We start from the raw sequence: 26,207 nt of genomic DNA on the forward strand, positions 1-26,207 counted from the left end.
TCCCATCTCTCTCCCCATCTCTCTCTCACTTCTCACCCCTCTCTCCCCTCTTTCTGTTTCCCCCTTTCTCGTCTCTCTCCCTCACCCTCTCATTCTGTTCCCTCTCCATTCCCCTCTCTCCATCTCTCTCACTCCTCTCTTCACTTTCTATCCCCTCTTTCTCATTTCCCACTCACCCCTCTCTGCGCTCTCCCTCCTTCATTCTCTCCCTCTCTCCACTCTCCCTTCTGTCTACCCCAACATCTACCTCTCACTCCCCTCCCTCTCTTCCGTCTCTTGCTTTTGCCTCTCTCTCCCCATTCTCCCATTTCCCCATTCTCATTCTCCCATTCTTCTCCCCACTCACTCCTCTCTTTCCCCCTTTCTCATTTCTCTCTCTCGCGCTCTCTCTCTCTCTCTCACTCATTTCACTAACTCTCCCCCTCGCCTTTAAAATTGCATTTTAACTGCCTGGGAGGTCGTTTCCCCTGGCTGGAGAGTCTAGAACCAGGGGACGTAGTCTCAGGATAAGGGGTCAGACATTTAAGACTGAGAGGAGGAATTTCTTCACTCAGAGAGTTGTGAATCTGTGGAATTCTCTACCCACAGGGCTGTGGATGCTGAGTCGTTGGCCCCGATAGTACCAGGGAGACGGGATGGCAGCAGGGGGGCGACTGGGCGCGTGGGTAACCCGCCCAGTGAAATCGGTCCGTTCCCCACACGATCGCGGGTAAATTGAAGGCACTTACCGTGGCTTCCGGGTTTCCCGTCGTCAACCTGCGCAGCGGGCGGACTGCGCACCCGCATCACAGGCTGTCAGCTGGAGGAGCCCTATTTAAAGGGGCAGTCCTCCAATGCTGCTCCTGCAGCAAAGAACCAAAATTATAGAATGGAGCAGCCCAGGGGAAAGGCTGCTCCCAGATTTACCGATGCCTCACTCCAGGTCTTACTGGATGGGGTGAGGAGGAGGAGCGATATTTTCTACCCAGCGGACGGGAGGAAGTGGCCTGTCTCTGCCACCAGGAAGGTCTGATTCGAGGTGGCAGAGGAGGTCACCAGCAGCAGCAACAACATCTCCCACACATGGATACAGTGCAGGAAGCGCTTCAGTGACCTAACTCGGTCAGCCAAAGTGAGTACACTTACTCATTCTCCCACACTCCATCTTCCACATCACCGCCCCCACCCCACAACTCCTTCTGCACTGCCAACACTACTCTATCACATCACCCCTCACACCCACTCAAACCTCATCCTCAACTTACCTGCACTTACTCACCTCCCCAGTACTCATCCCACCACTAACACTCAACCCAATCCTCATACAAAGTCATGGCTCTGTCTCATACTCACCCTCTGATGCATCTCTTTCACGGCCAGCCTCACCCAAACCAATGCATTCAACGGTTGGCCACGTCACCGTCCCTCACTCACGCCTCTCTACTTTCTCACCTTATAGGAGAAGAGAACCCAGAATGCACGGGAGAGGGCGAAGACCGGAGGGGGGCCACAACATCAGGTCGTCCTCACGGACGCGGAGCAGGAGGCTCTTGAAGTGAGCCGCACCCTCGAGTGCCTGTCTGTCAGGGACACCGAGACTGGCACCCGACAAACGGCTGGTGACAGAACTTTTAACATTCAGCACCCACAATAGCAAATGATGTTAACATGCCTTGCCACCTTCAGCACCTCAACATCTGTCATCATGCTTAATATTGCCTTCTGTTCTCTTACAGGGCCTTCAGCGACCGCCGCGATGGTGGAGGGCGATTCCTCAGAGGACCTGCCGGCCTCTGAGGGGGCACCGTCACATCTGAGCGAGCCATCCACCAGCGCAGATACAAACGCCTCGGTGGGTCCCCGTCCTCAGTTAGTTGGGGTTGCACATGGTGAGTCACCACACATATGTGAGCACGAGCAGACACTGGTGGCAGGGGCAGCTGTGGAGAGTCCGCGTCGGTGGGAGCACTTTTCTCCAGGATCTGCTCAGCTGGATACAGATGCTGAACCCTGGGGGCCATCCTTTAAAAGGAGAATGCTCGAGGGGCAGCAGCACATTTGCGAGGTGCTGGAACAGGTGCCACGCGCACTCTCCATAATCGCGCAGAGGATGGAGGAGTCCAACTCCTGCATGAGTGGAATGGTGGCACAGGTACAGGAGGGGATCTCTGAGATACTGTCACAGGGACATGAGGGCATCTCTGAGATAGTGTCGCAGGGACATGAGGGCATCTCTGAGATAGTGTCGCGGGTAAGTGCAGGAATGTCTGCGATGGAGGGGAGGCTAGCCTCCATCGGGCTTCAAGCACGGCTCACCAATGAGTCCATTGAGGCCCTGACAACGACCCTTCGGACTCAGGGTGAGCAACTTTCTGCCATCTTAAACAGGCAGGCAGATACACGAGCACTGGCCTTACAAGGCTTCACACATGTCCTCCAAACCGTCGTCCAGCAGGGTGGTAGGAGTGATGTTGTCCTGGCCCAGGAGAGGGATGATGGCGAAAGGAAACATGGAAGTGGGGACGCCACTCAAAGCGCCCCCACATCTCACCCATTGCCCCCCTCTCAACCAGTACCCGCAATGCTGCCTCCCCTCCAGGTGGTCGAGTCTGCCTCTGCACAGGTACAGGTGGAGCAGTCTTTGGAGGGGCCCTCACGGGCACCGAAACCCAGATAGCGTAGGCCCAAAGCATCTAATCAGTCAGGGCGGGAACAAGAGCAACCTGCCACTACCTCTGCTGCAGCCACAGGGGAAGCACCACGTAGGATCGTTCCAGGGTGCCTACTCCTGCTCCTATTTCTTATGTTCTTACCGCTAGGCTATGTGTCTATTTTGAAAGATCGAATCAAATCATTTCTTAGGAGTGGTAGTGTCAGCCTTTGTGGAGACACAGCATGAGCAGCTCTTGTGTAATGTACTTACACTGACACCAGTTGATGGCCTGTTCATTTACTAGATGACAAAGAAATTACACACATCAGATTCCAATAATTACAACTATTAATGACTGAAAACCTGTCCGCACCAGGCTTGATGGAGAGTATTTTCGGTCACACACGCATGCAGTGGCTAGAATTAAACAAAACACCAGTCATTCATTGAACTGTCTGCTGCCATCGTATGTCTTTTAGAGGGAGGGGGGGAAACAGTGCAAGAAAATGTTCCTGATCTGTAAATCCAGCTATTGCCCCACCCCATCCCATCCCACTCCCATCAAACCCCATCCCCAACCCTTTCTGATGCAAAAAGACAAAAGGAAAAGTGGACCAACCATGGCTAACAAAGGAAATTAAGGATAGTATTAGATCCAAAGAGAAGTCATATTGAGTTGCCAGAAAAAGTAGCAAGCCTGAGGATTGGGAGCAGTTTAGAATTCAGCAAAAAAGGACCAAGAGATTCATTAAGAGGGGGAAAATAGAGTATGAGAGTAAACTTGCAAGGAACATAAAAGTAGACTGTAAAAGCTTCTACAAGTATGTAAAAAGAAAAAGATTAGTGAAGACAAATGTAGGTCCCTTACAATCAGAAACGGGAATTTATAAAGGGGAATAAGGAAATGGCAGAGCAATTAAACAAATACTTTGGTTCTGTCTTCACGGACAAGGACACAAATAACTTCCCAAAAATGCTGGGGAACCGAGGGACTATTGAGAAGGAGGAGTTAAAGGAAATTAGTATTAGTAAAGAAATAGTGCTGGAGAAATTAATGGGACTGAAAGCCGATAAATCCCCAGGACCTGATAATCTGCATCCCAGAGCACTGAAAGAGGTAGCCATGGAAACAGTGGATGCATTGGTTGTCATCTTCCAAAATTCTATAGATTATGGAACAGTTCCTGCAGATTGGAGGGTGGCAAATGTAACCCCACTATTTAAAAAAGGGGGGAGAGAGAAAACAGGGAAATACAGACCAGTTAGCCTAACATCAGTAGTAGGGAAAATGCTAGAGTCTATTATAAAGGATGTGATAACAGGACACTTAGAAAATATCAACAGGATTAGACAAAGTCAACATGGATTTATGAAAGGGAAAAATGACAAACCTACTAGAGTTTTTTGAGGATGTAACTGGTAGAATAGATGAGGGAGAACCAATGGATTTGGTTTAATTGAATTTTCAGAAGACCTCTTATAAAGTCCCACATAAGAGGTTAGTGTGTAAAATTAAAGCACGTGGGATTGGGCGTAATATACTGGCATGGATTGAAAATTGGTTAACAGACAGGAGACAGAAAGTAGGAATAAATGGGTCCTTTTTGGGGTGACAGGCGGTAACTAGTCGGGGTACCGCAGGGATCAGTGCTTGGGCCCCAGCGATTCACAATATATATCAATGATTTGGATGAGGGAACCAAATATAATATTACATGTTTGCTGACGACACAAAACTAGGTGGGATTGGGAGTTGTGAGGAGGATGCAAAGAAGCTTCAAGGTGATTTAGACAAGTTGAGTGAGTGGGCAAATACATGGCAGATGCAGCATAATGTGGATAAATGTGAAGTTATCCATTTCGGAAGGAAAAACAGAAAGGCAGAGTATTATTTAAATGGTGATAGATTGGGAAATGTTGATGTACAAAGGGACCTGGGTGTCCTTGTACACCAGTCACTGAAAGCAAACATGCAGATGCAGCAAGCAATTAGGAAGGCAAATGGTATGCTGGCCTTCACTGCAAGAGGATTTGAGTACAGGAGCAAGGATGTTTTACTGCAGTTATACAGGGCCTTGGTGAGACCACACCTGGAGTATTGTGTGCAGTTTTAGCCTCCTTACCTAAGAAAGGATATACTTGCCATAGAGGGAGTTCCTGGGATGGGAGGACTGTCGTATGAGGAGAGATTGGGTCGACTCGGCCTGTATTCACTCGAGTTTAGAAGAATGAGAGGGGATCTCATTGAAACATATAAAATTCTGACAGGGCTGGACAGACTGGATGCAGGGAGGATGTTTCCCCTGGCTGGGGGTCCAGAACGAGGGGTCACAGTCTCAGGATATGGGATAGGACATTTAGAACTGAGATGAGGAGAAATTTCTTCACTCAGAGGGTGATGAACCTGTGGAATTCTCTACCACAGAAGGCTGTGGAGGCCAAGTCACTGAATATATTTAAGAATGAGCTGGATAGATATCTGGACACAAAAGGCATCAAGGGGTATGGGGAGAGAGCGGGAATATGGTATTGAGATAGAGGATCAGCCATGAGCAGGCTCGAAGGGTCGAATGGCCTGTTCCTGCTCCTATTTTCTATGTTTCACACTCCACCCCATCCCATCCCCTCCCATCGCTCCCTACCTGACCCCACCCCACCCCATCCCACCCCACCCCATCCCATCCCATCCCACCCCATCCCATCCCATCCCACCCCACCCCATCCCATCCCATCCCACCCCACCCCATCCCATCCCATCCCACTCCACCCCATCCCATCCCACTCCACCCCATCCCATCCCACTCCACCCCATCCCATCCCACCCCACCCCACCCCACTCCACCCCACCCCATCCCATCCCATCGCTCCCTACCTGACCCCACCCCACCCCATCCCACCCCACCCCATCCCATCCCATCCCACCCCACCCCATCCCATCCCATCCCACCCCACCCCATCCCATCCCATCCCACTCCACCCCATCCCATCCCACTCCACCCTATCCCATCCCACCCCACCCCACCCCACCCCACTCCACCCCACCCCATCCCATCCCACTCCACCCCATCCCATCCCACTCCACCCCATCCCATCCCACTCCACCCCATCCCATCCCACTCCACCCCATCCCACTCCACCCCATCCCACTCCACCCCATCCCACTCCACCCCATCCCACTCCACCCCATCCCACTCCACCCCATCCCATCCCATCCCACTCCACCCCATCCCATCCCACTCCACCCCATCCCACTCCACCCCATCCCACTCCACCCCATCCCACTCCACCCCATCCCACTCCACCCCATCCCACTCCACCCCATCCCACTCCAGCACATCCCACTCCAGCACATCCCACTCCAGCCCATCCCACTCCAGCCCATCCCACTCCAGCCCATCCCACTCCAGCCCATCCCACTCCAGCCCATCCCACTCCAGCCCATCCCACTCCAGCCCATCCCACTCCAGCCCATCCCACTCCAGCCCATCCCACTCCAGCCCATCCCACTCCAGCCCATCCCACTCCACCCCATCCCAACCCATCCCATCCCACTCCACTCCACTCCATCCCATCCCACCCCACCCCATCCCATCCCACTCCACCCAACCCCATCACATCCCATCCCATCACATCCCATCCCATCACATCCCATCCCATCACATCCCATCCCATCCCACTCCACCCCATCCCACTCCACCCCATCCCACCCCATCCCATCCCACCCCATCCCATCCCACCCCATCCCATCCCACCCCATCCCATCCCACTCCACCCCATCCCACTCCACCCCATCCCATCCCACTCCACCCCATCCCACTCCACCCCATCCCACCCCACCCCATCCCACCCCATCCCATCCCACCCCATCCCATCCCACCCCATCCCATCCCACCCCATCCCACCCCATCCCACCCCACTCCACGCCACCCGACCCCACTCCACTACACTCCACTCCACCCCACCCCACCCCACTCCACTCCACTCCACCCCACCCCACTCCACTCCACCCCACTCCACTCCACCCCACTCCACTCCACCCCACTCCATTCCACCCCACTCCATTCCACCCCACTCCATTCCACCCCACTCCATTCCACCCCACTCCATTCCACCCCACTCCACTCCACCCCACTCCATTCCACCCCACTCCACTCCACCCCACTCCATTCCACCCCACTCCATTCCACCCCACTCCATTCCACCCCACTCCATTCCACCCCACTCCATTCCACCCCACTCCATTCCACCCCACTCCATTCCACCCCACTCCATTCCACCCCACTCCATTCCACCCCACTCCATTCCACCCCACTCCATTCCACCCCACTCCATTCCACCCCACTCCATTCCACCCCACTCCATTCCACCCCACTCCATTCCACCCCACTCCATTCCACCCCACTCCATTCCACCCCACTCCATTCCACTCCACTCCATTCCACTCCATTCCACCCCACTCCACCCCACTCCACTCCACTCCACCCCACTCCACCCCACCCCACTCGACCCCACCCCACTCGACCCCACCCCACTCGGCCCCACCCCACTCGGCCCCACCCCACTCGGCCCCACCCCACTCGGCCCCACCCACTCGGCCCCACCCACTCGGCCCCACCCCACTCGGCCCCACCCCACTCGGCCCCACCCCACTCGGCCCCACCCCACTCGGCCCCACCCCACTCGGCCCCACCCCACTCGGCCCCACCCCACTCGGCCCCACCCCACTCGGCCCCACCCCACTCGGCCCCACCCCACTCGGCCCCACCCCACTCGGCCCCACCCCACTCGGCCCCACCCCACTCGGCCCCACCCCACTCGGCCCCACCCCACTCGGCCCCACCCCACTCGGCCCCACCCCACTCGGCCCCACCCCACTCGGCCCCACCCCACTCGGCCCCACCCCACTCGGCCCCACCCCACTCGGCCCCACCCCACTCGGCCCCACCCCACTCGGCCCCACCCCACTCGGCCCCACCCCACTCGGCCCCACCCCACTCGGCCCCACCCCACTCGGCCCCACCCCACTCGGCCCCACCCCACTCGGCCCCACCCCACTCGGCCCCACCCCACTCGGCCCCACCCCACTCGGCCCCACCCCACTCGGCCCCACCCCACTCGGCCCCACCCCACTCGGCCCCACCCCACTCGGCCCCACCCCACTCGGCCCCACCCCACTCGGCCCCACCCCACTCGGCCCCACCCCACTCGGCCCCACCCCACTCGGCCCCACCCCACTCGGCCCCACCCCACTCGGCCCCACCCCACTCGGCCCCACCCCACTCGGCCCCACCCCACTCGGCCCCACCCCACTCGGCCCCACCCCACTCGGCCCCACCCCACTCGGCCCCACCCCACTCGGCCCCACCCCACTCGGCCCCACCCCACTCGGCCCCACCCCACTCGGCCCCACCCCACTCGGCCCCACCCCACTCGGCCCCACCCCACTCGGCCCCACCCCACTCGGCCCCACCCCACTCGGCCCCACCCCACTCGGCCCCACCCCACTCGGCCCCACCCCACTCGGCCCCACCCCACTCGGCCCCACCCCACTCGGCCCCACCCCACTCGGCCCCACCCCACTCGGCCCCACCCCACTCGGCCCCACCCCACTCGGCCCCACCCCACTCGGCCCCACCCCACTCGGCCCCACCCCACTCGGCCCCACCCCACTCGGCCCCACCCCACTCGGCCCCACCCCACTCGGCCCCACCCCACTCGGCCCCACCCCACTCGGCCCCACCCCACTCGGCCCCACCCCATCCCATCCCACTCCACCCCACTCCACTCCACCCCACCCCACCCCACTCCACCCCACTCCACTCCACCCCACTCCACTCCACCCCACCCCACCCCACTCCATTCCACCCCACTCCATTCCACCCCACTCCATTCCACCCCACTCCATTCCACCCCACTCCATTCCACCCCACTCCATTCCACCCCACTCCATTCCACCCCACTCCATTCCACCCCACTCCATTCCACCCCACTCCACTCCACCCCACTCCACTCCACCCCACTCCACCCCACCCCACCCCACTCGACCCCACCCCACTCGGCCCCACCCCACTCCACCCCACCCCACTCCACCCCACCCCACTCGACCCCACCCCACTCCACCCCACCCCACTCCACCCCACCCCACCCGACCCCACCCCACCCGACCCCACCCCACCCCACCCGACCCCACCCCACCCGACCCCACCCCACCCGACCCCACCCCACCCGACCCCACCCCACCCGACCCCACCCCACCCGACCCCACCCCACTCGACCCCACCCCACTCGACCCCACCCCACTCGGCCCCACCCCACTCCGCCCCATCCCACCCCACCCCATCCCACCCCACCCCATCCCACCCCACCCCATCCCACCCCATCCCATCCCATCCCACCCCATCCCACCCCAACCCATCCCATCCCACCCCAACCCATCCCATCCCACCCCATCCCACTCCACCCTATCCCATCCCACTCCACCCTATCCCATCCCACTCCACCCTATCCCATCCCACTCCACCCCATCCCATCCCATCCTACTCCATCCCACCCCAACCCATCCCATCCCACCCCATCCCACTCCACCCTATCCCATCCCACCCCACTCCACCCCACCCCATCCCATCCTACTCCACCCCATCCCATCCCACTCCACCCCATCCCATCCCATCCCATCCCACTCCACCCCAACCCATCCCACTCCACCCTATCCCATCCCACCTCACCCCACCCCTTCCTACCCCACCCCATCCCATCCCTTCCAGCCCCACCCCAACTCTTCGTACCCCAACCCACCCCACCCCACCTCCCCCTAACCTGCCGCTTGGCTTTGCTACATTGCAAGGCATCAATTCCCAAGTTATTGTTAATGTTTGTTTTCTGCCCTTCCCTCCCCTCCTCTCCTCACACCAGTGATCCGTGCAGTTACAGTGAGACGGGTTCCTGTAGCCGTCCACTACCTTAACCCTTGCTTTGTGAGCCTGGGCACAGAGGAGGTGAAATTATGACCCGGATCAAGGGTAGAGGTAGAGGTCAGAATTGGCTGATTTCAGGGCTGAACCCGGTTCTGTAGGGATTCCTGACCCAATGTGCAAAATAATCTGCAGCAGTGTATCCTGGGCAGATGTAGACCTGTGCTTTATTTTGGAGTTTTTTTACTCTAGATATTTTTGGCTTTTATGTTTCAGGCCACTCAAATTACATGAGAGAGTATTGTCACCTGTCCAGATGTCTGGGTACACTGGTCGTGTGCCCAGGGAAGCTTCTATAGCTTATTTGCGCTGTTGGTTCTAACCTGTGCCCTCACTCGATCTTCCTTGTGTTCAGAAGGCAGTAAAGTCACACCACACTCGACTTAACTTGGGCAATAGCTGCCAAACAGGTTTATTGAACAGTAACTCACCAGCTGTGAAGCACTTTGGGACGTCCAGAGGACGAGTAAGGTGCTTTGTATATGCAAGTTTGTTTTATTTTCCCCTTCTTTCTTCCTGTATTTAAATGTTGGTTTGTCTCCACCTCACACACCTGCCTGACAACAATTACCGAATCAAGAGTTACATGAAAATGGGGTGGAATACTCTTCTGTGAGTGGGGTTTTTAATCCTTTGTGTACTGCTGTGTCAGCCGTGGCTCGGTGGGCAGCACTCTTGCCTCTGAGTCAGAAGCTCGTGGGTTCAAGTCCCAATCCAGAGACTAAGCATGTAATCTAGGCTCACAGTTCAGTGCCAGTACTGAGGGAGTGCTGCACTGTCAGAGGTGCCGTCTTTCAGATGAGATGTTAAACCAAGGCGCCGTCTGCCCTCTCAGGTGGATGTAAAAGATCCCATGGCACTATTTTGAAGAAGAACAGGGGAGTTCTCCCCGGTATCCTGGACAATGTTTATCCCTCAACCAGCATCACTAAAACAGATTACCTGGTCATTTTCACATTGCTGTTTGTGGGATCTTGCTGTGTGAAAGTTGGCTGCTGTGTTGCCTACATTACAACAGTGACTACACTTCAAAAGTACTTCATTGGCTGTAAAGTGCTTTGGGCCGTCCTGAGATCGTGAAAGGTTCTATATAAATGCAAGTCTTTCTTTCTTTTACTGTGACAGCATTGAAGAAGCCTACAACCATTCTAAATGTTGTACAAAAAGGCTTTATTTTATCAAACCTGCGTCCTCGGCAAATAAAAACCAGATTATTATCACTGGATTAATGCAACAGGTTTGCATTACACACTCACCTCAGTTCAGAGGGCTGATTAATATCCAACACTTTGTATCAGACTGAAATACCAAACAGATAAGGGAAATGTTTTTTTAATGCAGCAGTAAGTTGTCAAAGTCAGCTTAGATTTTGAACAAGTACATGAAAAAGAGTTCAAAGAATCATAGAATGATACAACATCGAAGGAGACCATTCAGCCCATCATGCCTGTGCCAGCTCTATGAAAGATCTATCCAATTAGTTCCACTCTCCCCTGCTCTTTCCCCATAGCCCTGCAAATTTTCTCCCCTTCAAGTATTTATCCAATTCCCTTTTGAAAGTTGCTATTGAATCTGCTTCCACCACCCTCTCAGGCAGTGCATTCCAGATCATTCCAGATCATCACAACTTGCTGTGTAAAAAATGTTTCCTCATGTCGTCTCTGGTTCTTTTACTAATCACCTTAAATTTGTTGTCCTCTGGTTACCGACCCGTCTGCCACTGGAAACAGTTTCTCCTTATTTACTCTATCAAAACCTTTCATGAGTAGACTCATGACTAAGGTCGGAGCTTTTGGAGTCTAGGGACAGTGAGCAGAATGGATAGCAAGCTGGCTACAAAATAGAAAACAGAGAATAATACAATCATAGAAAGTTACGGCACAGAAAGAGGCCATTCGGCCCATCGTTTCCATTCCGGTCGAGAAAGAGCTATCCAGCTTAATCCCACTTTCCAACACTTGGTCCGTAGCCCTGTAGGTTACGGCACTTCAAGTGCACATCCAAGTACTTTTTAAATGAGTTGAGGGTTTCTGCTTCTACCACCCAGTTCCAGACCCCCACCACCCTCTGGGTGAAAAAATTTCTCCTCAGCTCCCCTCTAATCCTTCTACCAATTACTTTGAATCTATGCCCCTGGTCGCTGACCCCTCTGCTAAGGGAAATAGGTCCTTCCTATCCACTCTATCTAGGCCCCTCATAGTTTTATACACCTCAATTAAATCTCCCCTCAGCCTCTATTGTTCCAAAGAAAGCGACCCCAGCCTATCCAATCTTTCCTAATAGCTAAAATTCTCCAGCCCTGGCAACATCCTCATAAATCTCCTTTGTACTCTCTCTAGTGCAATCTCATCTTTCCTGTAATGTGGTGACCAGAACTGTACGCAGTACTCGAGTTGTGGCCTAACCAGTGTTTATTACAGTTCTAGTATAACTTCACGGCTCTTATAGTCTATGCCTCGGCTAATAAAGGAAAGTATCCTGTATGTCTTTTTAACAACCTCATCTACCTGTCCTGCTACCTTCAGGGATCTGTGGACATGCACTCCAAGGTCCCTCTGTTCCTCTACACCTTTCAGTCCACAGCTTTCCTCCTCATTATCAACCACATGACCAATTTTTGTATCATCTGCAAACTTCTTGATCATGCCCCCCTACATTCAAGTCCAAATCATTAATATACACCACAAAAAGCAAGGGACCGAGTACTGAGCCCTGCGAAACCCCACTGGAAGCTTCCGTCCAGTCACAAAAACACCTGTCGACCATTACTCTTTGCTTCCTGCCACTGAGCCAAATTTGGATCCAACTTGCCACTTTCCCTTGGATCCCATGGGTTTTTACTTTTTTGACCAGAATGCCTTGTGGGACCTTGTCAAAAGCCTTGCTAAAATCCATCAAACGTGTTACCCTCGTCGACCATCTTTGTTACCGCCTCAAAAAATTCAATCAAGTTTTTTTTTATTCATTCATGGGATGTGGACGTCACTGGCAATTCCAGCATTTATTACCCATCCCTAATTGCCCTTGAGAAGGTGGTGGTGAGCCGCCTTCTTGAACCGCTGCAGTCCGTGTGGTGACGGTTCTCCCACAGTGCTGTTAGGAAGGGAGTTCCAGGATTTTGACCGAGCGACGATGAAGGAACGGCGATATATTTCCAAGTCGGGATGGTGTGTGACTTGGAGGGGAACGTGCAGGTGGTGTTGTGCCAATGTGCCTGCTGCCCTTGTCCTTCTAGGTGGTAGAGGTTGCGGGTTTGGGAGGTGCTGTCGAAGAAGCCTTGGCAAGTTGCTGCAGTGCATCCTGTGGATGGTACACAGTGCGCCAGTGGTGAAGGGAGTGAAAGTTTAGGATGGTGGATGGAGTGCCAATCAAGTGGGCTGCTTTGTCCTGGATGGTGCCGAGCTTCGTGTGTTGTTGGGGCTGCACTCATCCAGGCAAGTGGAGAGTATTCCATCACACTCCTGACTTGTGCCTTGAAGATGGTGGAAAGGCTTTGGGGAGTCAGGAGGTGAGTCACTCACCGCAGAATACCCAGCCTCTGACCTGCTCTTGTAGCCACAGTATTTATGTGGCTGGTCCAGTTAAGTTTCCGGTTAATGGTGACCCCCAGGATGTTGATGGTGGGGGATTCGGCGATAGTAATGCCGTTGAATGTCAAGGGGAGGTGGTTAGACTCTCTCTTGTTGGAGATGGTCATTGCCTGACACTTGTCTGGCGCGAATGTTACTTGCCACTTATCAGCCCAAGCCTGAATGTTGTCCAGGTCTTGCTGCATGCGGGCACGGACTGCTTCATTATCTGAGGGGTTGCGAATGGAGCTGAACACTGTGCAATCATCAGCGAACATCCCCATTTCTGACCTTATGAGGGAGGGAAGGTCATTGATGAAGCAGCTGAAGATGGTTGGGCTGAGGACACTGCCCTGAGGAACTCCTGCAGCAATGTCCTGGGGCTGAGATGATTGGCCTCCATCAACCACTACCATCTTCCTTTGTGCCAGGTATGATTCCAGCCACTGGAGAGTTTTCCCCCTGATTCCCATTGACTTCAATTTTACTCGGGCTCCTTGGTGCCACACTCGGTCAAATGTTGCCTTGATGTCAAGGGCAGTCACTCTCACCTCACCTCTGGAATTCAGCTTTTTTGTCCATGTTTGGACCAAGGCTGTAATGAGGTCTGGAGCCGAGTGGTCCTGACGGAACCCAAACTGAGCATCGGTGAGCAGGTTATTGGTGAGTAAGTGCCGCTTGATAGCACTGTCGACGACACCTTTCATCACTTTGCTAATGATTGAGAGTAGACTGATGGGGCGGTAATTGGCCAGATTGGATTTGTCCTGCTTTTTGTGGACAGGATATACCTGGGCAATTTTCCACATTGTCGGGTAGATGCCAGTGTTGTAGCTGTACTGGAACAGTTTGGCTAGAGGCGCGGCTAGTTCTGGAGCACAAGTCTTCAGCACTACAGCCGGGATATTGTCGGAGCCCATAGCCTTTGCTGTATCCAGTGCACTCAGCCGTTTCTTGATATCACGTGGAGTGAATCGAATTGGCTGAAGGCTGGCTTCTGTGATGGTGGGGATATCGGGAGGAGGCTGAGATGGATCATCCACTCGGCACTTCTGGCTGAAGATGGTTGCAAATGCTTCAACCTTGTCTTTTGCACTCGCGTGCTGGACTCTGCCATCATTGAGGATGGGGATGTTTACATAGTCTCCTCCTCCCGTTAGTTATTTAATTGTCCACCACCATTCACGACTGAATGTGGCAGGACTGCAGAGCTTTGATCTGATCTGTTGATTGTGGAAACACTTAGCTCTGTCTACAGCATGTTGCTTCCACTGTTTAGCATGCATGTAGTCCTGTGTTGTAGCTTCACCAGGTTGGCACCTCATTTTTAGGTATGCCTGGTGCTGCTTCTGGCTACTACTTTCAACTTTCAAAGATGCTAAACCTGTTTCTCTAAGATACTTCCTCTCTCACTATGTTAATCCCATCCAGTATTTCACACTCCTCCTCCTTAACTATAATCTCTGCATCGTCCCCCTCTTTGAAGACAGACGCAAAGTATTCTTTAAGAACCATACCCACATCTTCCGCTTCCACACATCGGTTCCCATTTTGGTTTCTAATGGGCCTTACTTTTCCTTATTTATTCTCATGCTCTTTACGTATTTATAAAACATCTTTGGGTTTTCCTTGATTTTACTTGCCAGTAATTTTTTATGCCCCCTCTTTGCTTTCTTAATTTCCTTTTTAATTTCACCCCTGCACTTTCTATACTCCTCTAGGCTTTCTGCAGTATTGAGCTCTCAGTATCTGACATAAGAGAATAGGGGTTATAGGTAGTTATTCAGACTGGCAGAAGGTGGGAAGTGGTGTTCCACAAGGATCAGTGCTGGGACCACTGTTGTTCACCATTTACATAAACGATTTGGACTCAGGAATCGGAAGCACAATTTTAAAATTTGCAGACAACACCAGATTGGGGGGTATAGTTAATACCGAGGAGGACTGCGACAAAATACAGGAAATTACATTAATAAAATTGCAGAATGGACGTGTAATTGGCAAATGAATTTCAATGTAGATAAGTGTGAGGTATTACATTTTGGTAGGAAGAATAAGGAGGCCACATACTGCTTGGATAATAAGAATCTAAATGGGGTAAAGGAGCAGAGGGATCTGGGGATACAGATACACAAAACACTAAAAGTAGTGACGCAGGTTAATAAGGCCATAATAAAGCAAACAGAGCATTTCTGGAGGGATAGAATTGAAAAGCAGAGAAGTTATATTAAACTTGTATAGAACCTTGGTTAGACCACACTTGGAGTACTGTGAACAGTTCTGGTCTCCATATTGTAAAAAGGATTTAGAGGCACTGGAGAACATGCAAAAAAGATTCACTAGGATGATACCAGAACTGAGAGGTTATACCTATCAGGAAAGATTGAACAGGCTGGGGCTCTTTTCTCTAGAAAAGGGAAGACCGAGGGGTGACCTGATAGAGGTCTTTAAGATTATGATAGGGTTTGATAGGGTAGACGTAGAGAAAATGTTTCCACTTGCGGGGGAGACCAGAACTAGGGGCCATAAATATAAGGCGGAATCATGGAATGATACAGCACAGAAGGAGGCCATTCGGCTCATCGTGCCTGTGCCAGGTTAATTGATACCATTATTAATCTAGGTTGCTTCAGTTTTAGCTTTGTTATGTCAATTCAGTTCTGTTGTACTGCTGGGCTCAGTAACTCATCCACGTCATTCTTTGATGTCAATACTCAATGTTTAAAGAAAAAAAATAAAAGCTGCTGGAAAAAATGAAAAGGATGTTGAAGTTGACCCCAATTTTTTTTTGAACTTACTGGCTTTTAAAACAGGCCCCGGTGATGAAGTTCCTGACATACAGTGGACAATTGCATGCGTGGTCTTATAAACAATGCAAAATTAACTTTATGTAATTTTGAATCAATTGCTGTTCAATAACCAGGACTGCAGATTTAGGACTATGAAATCAGTACAGTGTCTCGAATTAGAATTTTTGCTACATATTTACTTGGAGTCTTTGTCTATTCCAATTACACCCCAAGCTACACCTGCTCCGTGGTTTCCTGATTCAAGGCTCTCCGTATTAGTACCTTTGCCCAGATCATCTTCCTCCTCACGAACCACCATAGTACGTCCAAGAATTGAATGCTTTCCTGACAGTCACTAATAAATCCAATGGGGAATTCAGGAGAAACTTCTTTACTCAGAGAGTGGTTAGAATGTGGAACTCGCTACCGCAAGGAGTAGTTGAGGTGACTAGTATAGATGCATTTAAGGGGAAGCTAGATAAACACATGAGGGAGAAAGGAATAGAAGGATATGCTGATAGGGTTAGATAAAGAGTGGTGAGTGGAAGCTCGTGTGGAGTATAAACATCGGCATAGACCAGTTGGGCCGAATGGCCTGTTTCTATGCTGTAGACTCTGTAATTATTGGGACTATTCAGCTGCCTAGGCCCTAAGCTCTGGAATTCCCTCCCTAAACCTCTCTGCTTCTCTACCTCTCTCTCTTCCTTTAAGACGCTCTTTAAAAAACTTACCTCTTTGACCAAGCTTTTGGTCATCTGTCCTAATGTCTCCTTCTGAGGCTCAGTGTGAAATTTTGTTTGATTACTCTCCTGTGACGCGCCTTGGGACATTTTACAATGTTAAAGGCAAGTTGTTGTTGAGATGTGTTATGCGTGACGACTTGCTAGGCTTCAAATCTAGTTAAAAATACTTTTTGTTTTGTTTCTGGATGTTAAAGTAGAGGCGGAGGGGATGGGCGACTTGCTCCAGGCAATCACATTGATAAATGTGCCATTGAGAAAATTGTTATTCGACCATCTTCATTACAATACATTCTAATTCTCTTAGCTACAAATCATTCACAATTATCCATTTGCATGCACAGATTCCCATTACCACCCACAATGACAGAAGCTGTTCACTTAAGTGGGAGTCGATTATTTTCACACACTTTGATTCGTGCTGCAGCTTTACTGGACAAAAACCCTCAGTCATTTCTGTTTACATTTTGTTTCTGGGTTTCTGAACTCAACGAGCCCAGCTCTGGGGAATAGACCACTTTCCTATTCCAGGCTTCCCCCATGTTGGCACCAAGTCCTCCCAGGTGAGGGTTTAGCACAAAGAAAGAACCTGCATTTATACAGCGCCTTTCACAACCTCAAGACGTCCCAAAGCGCTTCACAGCCAATCCAGTACATTTGAAGTGTAGTCACTGCTGTAATGTAAGGAAACACACAACACCTGGTTATAGTCCAACAGCTTTATTTGAAATCACAAGCTTTCGGAGCTTTGCTCCTTCGTCAGGTGAAGTCACTGTTGTAATGTAAGGAAACGCAGCAGCCAATTTGCGAACAGCAAGGTCGCACAAACAGCAATGTGATAATGACCAGATAGTGTTTTATAGTGGTTGGTTAGTGTTTGTGTCAGATAAATAGTAAAGTGCCTTAAAGCTAAACAAACAGTTTAAATAACTGTTAACTAACATGGCAGGACAGCTGGGGCCCGTCACATGCACATCCTGTGCCATGTGGGAACTCCAGAACATTTTGTGTGTCCTGGAAAACCACATGTGCAGGAAGTGCCACCAACTGCTCGAGCTCAGAGTTTCTGAGCTTGCGGGGCGGCTGGCGTCACTACAGTGCTTACAGGAAGCTGAGAGTTTTGTGGATAACATGTTTCAGGAAGTGGTCACCCCGCAGCTACAGAGAGTTCAGGCGGAGAGGGAGTGGGTGACCACCAGACAGACTGGGAGGAACAGGCAGGTAGTACAGGAGTCCCCTGGGAGTGTGGCACTCACAAACCAGTATTGAGTGTTGAAAACCAGTGAGGGTGATGACACCTCGGGGGAGTGCAGTCAGGAGCAAATCCACGGCATCGTGGGAGACTCAGCTACACGGGCACAAAAGAAAGTTTAGAAATGCAGTTGTTATCGGGGACTCGATAGTCAGGGGGATAGACAGGCATTTCTGCAACCGCTGACGTGAGTCCTGAATGGTGTATTGCCTCCCTGGTGCCAGGATAAAGGACATCACTGAGAGGGTGCAGGACATTTTGAGGGAGGAAGGGCAACAGCCAGTCGTGGTCCATGTGGGAACCAATGACACAGGAAGGAAAAGGGTCGAGGTCCTGCAGTCAGAGTTTCAGGAGCTAGGGAGGAAGTTAAAATCAGGACCTCAAAGTTAGTAATCTCTGGATTACACCAGTGCCATGCGCTAGTGAGTATAGGAATAGTAGGGTAAGACAGGTTAATGTGTGGTTGGACCAATGGTGCAGGAGGGAGGGTTTCAGATTCCTGGGGCATTGGGACCAATTCTGGGGCAGGAGGGATCTGTTCAAGATGGACAGGTTGCATCTCAACAGAGCTGGGACCAATGTCCTCGCGGGGAAGTTAACTACTGCTGTGGGGGAGGGTTTAAACTAAATTGGCAGGGGAATGGGCACCAGGATGAAACATAAGAGAGGAGAAACAAGGTGCACAGAGGACTGGGAGGGACAAGTAGCACTAGAGTAAAGAATAGTTAAGAAATAGGAGGGATCAAGCAGGGGGAAAATGCAAGGCAGTCTATGAGATTGGAGTGTATTTGCATAAATGCACGTAGTGTAGTAAATAAGGTTGGTGAACTGCAGGCACAAGTCGCCACATGGGAATATGATATAGTGGCAATAACAGAGACATGGCTCAAAGAAAGGGAGGATTGGGTACTTAGTATTCCTGGCTACAAGGTATTCAGGAAAGACAGGGAAGGAAAGAAAGGAGTGGGAGTGTTAGTATTGATCAAATAAACTATTCTAGCACTGGAAAGGGATGATGTAGTTGAGGGGTCAAAGACAGAATCTATTTGGATAGAATTAAGGTACAATAGAGGAGCTATTACATTACTGGGTGTATACCATAGATCACTAAATAGTGGGAAGGAGATAGAGGAGAACATTTGCAAGCAAATTACAGAAAGATGCAAGAACTATAGAGTAGTGACAATGGGGGACTTCAATTATCCCAATATAGTAGAGTAACAGCGTAAAGGGCAAAGAATTCCTGAAATGCGTTCAAGAGAACTTTCTGGAACAGTATGTTTCTAGTCCAACCAGAAAGGAAACCGTGCTGGATCTAGTTCTGGGGAATGAAGTGGGGCAGGTGGAGCATGCTTCAGTGGGGGAGCATTTGGGGAACAGTGATCATAATATCATTAGGTTTAGAATAGTTATGGAAAAGGACAAGGAACAATCAAATGTGAAAATGCTTAACTGGAGGAGGGCAAATTTCAGTGAGTTAAAAAGGGATCTTGCCCAAGTGGATTGGAATCAAAAACTGTTCGGCAAAACAGGAATTGAACAATGGGAGGCCTTCGAGGAGGAGTTGGTTCGGGTACAGAGTCGACACATCCCTACGAGGGGGAAAGGAAGGGCATCAAAAGCTGGAGCTCCCTGGATGACTAACGATATAGAGATTAAAATGAAACAGAAAAAGGAGGCTTATGACAAATGTAAATACTTGTAAACAATTTTACAACACCAAGTTATAGTCCAGCAATTTTATTTTAAATTCACAAGCTTTCGGAGATTTTCTCCTTCCTCAGGCAAATGTTTCAAGAGCTCCTTGAAGCCTACGCATTTATACATATTGAACAATACATGGTGTTTACAGACTGCCCCTGCAACTGCCCGTTGCCAAGGCAATCACCGTGTTCAGACAGAGAGGTGTCACCTGCAGAACCCCCGAATACACATTCAACAAAAAAACAAACAGGGAAAAAAAACAGAGAAAAAAAACACAGAGAGAGGCAGAAACATCCGGAAGGCAGAGAGAGCCAGCAAATGACCCATTATATTAAAAACAGATAACATTTGTTCGCTGGTGGGGTAACGTGTAGCGTGACATGAACCCAAGATCCCGGTTGAGGCCGTCCTCATGGGTGCGGAACTTGGCTATCAATTTCTGCTCGACGATTTTGCGTTGTCGTGTGTCTCGAAGGCCGCCTTGGAGTACGCTTACCCGAAGGTCGGTGGATGAATGTCCATGACTGCTGAAGTGTTCCCCGACTGGGAGGGAACCCTCCTGTTTGGCGATTGTTGCGCGGTGTCCGTTCATCCGTTGTCGCAGCGTCTGCATGGTCTCGCCAATGTACCATGCTCTGGGGCATCCTTTCCTGCAACGTATGAGGTAGACAACGTTGGCCGAGTCACAGGAGTATGAACCATGCACCTGGTGGGTGGTGTCATCTCGTGTGATGGTGGTATCTGTGTCGATGATCTGGCATGTCTTGCAGAGGTTACCGTGGCAGGGTTGTGTGGCGTCGTGGACGCTGTTCTCTTGAAAGCTAGGTAGTTTGCTGCGAACGATGGTCTGTTTGAGGTTGGGTGGCTGTTTAAAGGCGAGTAGTGGAGGTGTGGGGATGGCCATAGCGAGGTGTTTGTCCTCATTGATGACATGTTGAAGGCTGCGGAGAACATGGCGTAGTTTCTCCGCTCCGGGGAAGTACTGGACGACAAAGGGTACTCTGTTGGTTGCGTCCCGTGTTAGTCTCCTGAGGAGGTCTATGCGATTTTTTGCTGTGGCCCGTCGGAACTGTCGATCGATGAGTCGAGCGTCATATCCCGTTCTTACTAGGGCGTCTTTCAGCGTCTGTAGGTGTCCATCGCGTTCCTCCTCGTCTGAGCAGACCCTGTGTATTCGCAGGGCCTGTCCATAGGGGATGGCCTCTTTGACGTGGTTAGGGTGGAAGCTGGAAAAGTGGAGCATCGTGAGGTTGTCCGTGGGCTTGTAAATACAGTAGAGAACCAGGCTGAATACAGAAAGTACAGAGGAGATCTAAAAAAGGGAATAAGAGGGACAAAGAGAGAATATGAGAATAGATTAGCGGGTATCATAAAAGAGAATCCAAAAATCTTTTATAAACCCAGAAATAGTAAAAGGGTAGTCAAAGGAAACATGGGACCGATTAAGGACAAAAAAGGAGATTTTGTGGAGGCAGAGGGCGTGGCTGAGGTAATAAATGAACACTTTGCATCAGTCTTCACTAGAGAAGAGAATGCAGCCATTGTAGCAGTAAAGGAGGAGGCAGTAGCGATATTGGAGGAGAGGATAAAAATAAATAAAGAGGAGGTACTTAAAAGATTGGCAGTACTCAAAGTAGAAAAGTCACCCGGTTTCCGATGGGATGCATCTTCGGTTACTGAGGGAAGTAAGGGTGGAAATTGCAGAGGTTCTGGCCACAATCTTCCAATCCTCCTTAGATATGGGGACAGTGCTGGAGGGTTGCAAATGTTAAACCCCTGTTCAAAAAAGTAAAGAATCTTACAACACCAGGTTATAGTCCAACAAATTTATTTGAAAATCACAAGCTTTCGGAGGCTTTCTCCTTCGTCAGGTGTGTGTGGAAATCAAATCCTTGAACGTTTCGCATTTATATTCAGAGAACAATACCTGGTGATTACACATAATCTCTGAATATAAATGCGAAACGTTCAAGGATTTCATTTCCACATTCACCTGACGAAGGAGAAAGCCTCCGAAAGCTTGTGATTTTCAAATAAATTTGTTGGACTATAACCTGGTGTTGTAAGATTCTTTACATTTGCCAACCCCAGTCCATCACCGGCATCTCCACATCATGTTCAAAAAAGGGGAGAGGGATTAAACCCAGTAATTACCGACCAGTCAGCCTAACGTCGGTGGTGGGGAAACTTTTAGAGACAATAATCAGGGACAAAATTACTTGGCACTTGGAAAAGTATGGGCTAATAAATGAAAGTCAGCACGGATATGTTAAAGGAAAATCGTGTTTGACTAACTTGATTAAGTTCTTTGATGAAGTAACGGAGAGGGTTGATGACGGTAGTGCGGTTGCTGTTGAGTATACGGACTTTCAAAAGGCATTTGATAAAGTACCAGATGATAGACTTGTTAGGAAAATTAAATGGGATTAAAGGGACAGTGGCAGCTTGGATACAAAATTGTCTGGGGGACAGAAAGCAGAGAGTAGTGGTGAACGGTTGTTTTTCAGACTGGAGGGAAGTATACAGTGGTGTTCCCCAGTGGTCAGTATTAGGATCACTGCTCTTTTTGATATATATTAATAACCTGGTCTTGGGTATAGAGGGTATAATTTCAAAGTTTGCAGATGACATGATTCTTGGAAATATAGTAAACAATGTGGAGGATAGTAACAGACTTCAGGACGACATAGACAGACTGGTGAAATGGGCAGACACATAGCAGATGAAATTTAACGCAGAGAAGTGTAGGAAAAATAAGGAGAGGCAATATAAACTAAACGGTACAGTTTTAAAGGGGGTGCAGGAACAGAGAGACCTGGGGGTGCACATACACAAATTTTTGAAGGTGGCAGTACAAGTTGAGAAAGCTGTTAAAAAAGCATATGGGATCCTGGACTTTATTAATAGAGGCATAGGGCTCGATATTACCATGGCGGCGGGGGGGGGCGATTGGGCACGTGGGTAACGCGCTCGGTGAAATCATTCTGCCCCGTGCGCAATCGCAGGCTGATTGGATCCACTTACCTGTTGTTCCGGGTTCCCCGCTGCTAAGCTGCGCAGTAAGCTCTGTCAGCTGGAGGAGCTCTATTTAAAGGGGCAGTCCTCCACTGACTGATGCTGCAAGGAATAGGAAAAATTACAGCATGGAGCAGCCCAGGAGGAAGGATGCTCCCAGGTTTAATGATGCCTTACTCCAGCTCTTATTGGATGGGGTGAGGAGGAGGGGGAGGACAGAGATCTTCCCCCCCCGGTGGGCGGGAGGAAGCGGCCTGCCTCTGCCACCAAGAAGGCCTGGCTCGAGGTGGCAGATGAGGTCACCTGCACCACCAACATATCACCCACCTGCATACAGTGCAGGAGGCGCTGCAATGACCTAAGTAGGTCAGCCAAAGTGAGTACACTTACTTATTCCCCTACACTCCGTCTGCCACATCACCGCCCCCACCCCACATCTCCTTCTGCACTGCCAACACTACTCTGTCACATCACTCCTCACACCCACTCAAACCTCATCCTCATCTTACCTGCACTTACTCACCTCGCCAGTACTCATCCCGCCTCTACCACTCAACCCAATCCTCATACAATCTCATGACTCTACCTCATACTCACCCTCTCATGCTTCTCTTTCACAGTCAGCCTCACTCAACCTGCCACTACCTGTGCTGCAGCCACAGGGCATGCATCACATATGTGCAGTAGGAAGCGTAAGGCAAACGTGTCGTGAGCATGAAGAGGATACACAAGGGTGTTTTGAGGGTTTGTCATGGTTTTTACTTATATTTAATTTCTGATCAACTCACATGACATATTATATTGGCACCATTACTGCCACGTCTTTGCGAATCTTGTCTGGTTTGTGCAATAATGCCCTTTCCTGCGGATCACTATGAAGACCCACAACTGATGCCACCCATTGTGTCACTGCAGAGTGGGTGTAGGTGTATTTGCAGGGCTCTTTTGTGCAGACGACTGAGAGACATCGGTGATGTCCCCGTTGGCACCCTGGAAGGATGCGGAGGAGAAGTTGTTGAGGGCAGTGGTGACTTTGACAGCGACAGGTAAGAAGATGGTGCTCAGGCCAGCCAGGAGCAGCTCGGCATGAAGGAGGCTGCAGATGTCCATGACTACATGTCGAGTGACTCTGAGCCTCCGTGTGCACTGCTGCTCAGAGAGGTCCAGGAAGCTGAGCCTCGGTCTGTGGACCCTGTGGCGAGGGTAGTGCCCTCTGTGACGCATCTCTCTCTGCGGTTGCCCTCCCTCCTGCTGTGCAGGTGGATGTGTCACAGCACTGTGTTGTGGAGCTCCACGTGTCAGAGGTGGACGGCTTGGCCAGCGAGGCTGGTGATGCTGTTCGCCCTTCGAGAAGGTCATGACTGCAGCTACGGCGGCCCCCATCCGGAAGATGTACATCTGAGGGGGTCCGCGAGGTAGGTACATGTGTCTGGACCCCGGGGTAAGTGTGCAAGTTGGTGAATTTTCTTGTTAGGGGGAGGGTGGTGGAGGCCAAACTTTGTCCAAAGTGACTGAGTGGCCTCCTGCAATGAGTGAGGGTCTCCCCCCACCCCACCTGTCAAATGGACCTTTGCAGCTGCCACAGGCTGATGGCTGCAACACGTCCATTTGAACTGGGTGTGTTTCCCCCAGTATGGGAAACAGTCCCAGTTGTTTGAAAAATCCCGACCCTCCTAAAATATCACGTTAATCAGGTCTGTAAACGACCTGAAATACCTCGATAAATACCTTAAGTGGCACCCCGCCGGCTTTAATTGCTGGCGGGAGTCCCACATGCGGGGGCTGCGCGCGCATGTCAGCGCGTCAGTGGGGAACCCGGAAATGGGGCGGGTTGGAGCCGGGCTCCCGACCCGCCCTGGGAATCCCTGATTTTCGTAGCCCCCCCCCCCCCCGCCAGGAACGCACCCGATCGCGGGTGCTAAAATCGAGCCCATAGAGTACAAAAGCAAGTAATGCTAAACCTTTATAAAACACTGGTTCGGCCTCAGCTGGAGTATTGTGTTCAATTCTGGGCACCACACTTTAGGAAGGATATCAAGGCCTTAGAGAAGGTGTAGAAGAGATTTACTGGAGGGGTACCAGGGATGAGGGGCTTCAGTTATGCAGAGAGACTGGAGAAGCTGGGGTTGTTCTCCTTAGAACAGAGAAGGTTAAGGGGAGATTTGATAGAGGTGTTCAAAATCATGAAAGGTTTTGACAGTAAATAAGGAGAAACTGTTTCTAGTGGCAGAAGAGTCAGTAATCAGAGGTGATCGGCAAAAGAACCAGAGGCGACATGAGGAAAGATTTTTTATGCAGCGAGTTTTAATGATCTGGAATCCACTGCCTGAAAGGGCAATGGAAGCAGATTCAACTTTCAAAAGGGAATTGGATAAATACTTGAAGGGAAAAAAATTACAGGGCTATGGGGAAAGAGCAAGGGAATGGGACTAATTGGATTGCTCTTTCAAAGCGCCAGCACAGGCATGATGGGCCGAATGGCCTCCTCCTGTGCTGGAACTACTGTGATACTATGTTTTAGTGATGTTGATCGAAGGATAAATATTGGCCAGGACGCCACGGAGAACTTCCCTTTTCTTCTTCTTTGAAATAGTGGCCATGGGATCTTTTACGTCCACCTAAGAGGGCAGACGAGGACTCGATTTAACATCTCATCGGAAAGACAGCACCTCCGACAGGGCAGCGCTCCCTAGGTACTGCACTGGGAGTGTCAGCCTAGATTACGTGCTCAAGTCTCTGGAGTGGGACTCAACCCCACGACTTTCTGACTCAAAGGCGAGAGTGCTACCCACTGCACCACAGCTGACACTGCAACTCCGACAGTGTAGCAACCGCCTCGGTACTGCACTGCAGTGTTGTCTCAAATTAGGAACTCAAACCTCAGTTAAGGGCTCAAACTCACCAACTACTGACCCAGAGGTTAAGAGTGCTACCAACCAAGCAAGTAACAAGTGTAAAATGAATAGGACAGTTGTGATGTGGATTGATTTTCTTCCTAATTGTTTGTCCGCGGTGACCTGTACAAAGAGGCAGCGTGTTAATGAGCTCATACGCCCCACTAGTTACTTTGGTTGGTCTTTTCTCTTTTTCAGATCGGCCGTGGATCTGGAACATTCCTTACCTTTATGCTCCCGACACACACGGAAACGTCTGGGCCCCTTCCTAACCTCTCCTTATTTTAGCTTTGGTCAGACACAAGTCGGTCCTCTCGGTGCCGTGTTTATTGATCACTTCCCAGAGGGAAGAACTGAAAGGACTGAATTTTTGAAACAGTCATGCGGTTTATATGTGTGTTTTTTTGCAGAATAAAGTTTTTGAATAGAGCTCATTCTGTTATCCATTTTTTCCAAACCTTTCTTTCCTCGTAACGCCTACGCTGCGTTAATTTTGTAAGAAGTTTTTTTTTGTGTTTGTTATGGTGAATTTAGCTACCCAGCTTCAGCATCAAGCGCACACAGCTCATGTACAGGCAAACAATGACGCACAGGAAAAGACCCACTGGTCCATCCAGCCTGTCCCACACAACTGCGATGCC

General features: G+C 50.8%; 1 protein-coding gene across 6 annotated transcripts in view; it reads left to right on the forward strand.

The window, feature by feature from the left end:
• tdp1 (tyrosyl-DNA phosphodiesterase 1) overlaps positions 1-25,995 on the forward strand; it is a 167,320-nt gene extending 141,325 nt beyond the window's left edge. For all 6 annotated transcript variants that reach the window (XM_067992057.1, XM_067992055.1, XM_067992054.1 and 3 more), the window contains one exon: positions 25,765-25,995. In XM_067992057.1, the coding sequence (XP_067848158.1) occupies positions 25,765-25,838 (74 nt within the window). In that variant the 3' untranslated portion in view covers positions 25,839-25,995. The remainder of the gene's footprint in view (positions 1-25,764) is intronic.
• Positions 25,996-26,207: the final 212 nt, after the last annotated feature.

Source organism: Heptranchias perlo, chromosome 10, assembly GCF_035084215.1.
Source record: "Heptranchias perlo isolate sHepPer1 chromosome 10, sHepPer1.hap1, whole genome shotgun sequence".
In the NCBI taxonomy this organism is placed as follows: domain Eukaryota; kingdom Metazoa; phylum Chordata; class Chondrichthyes; order Hexanchiformes; family Hexanchidae; genus Heptranchias; species Heptranchias perlo.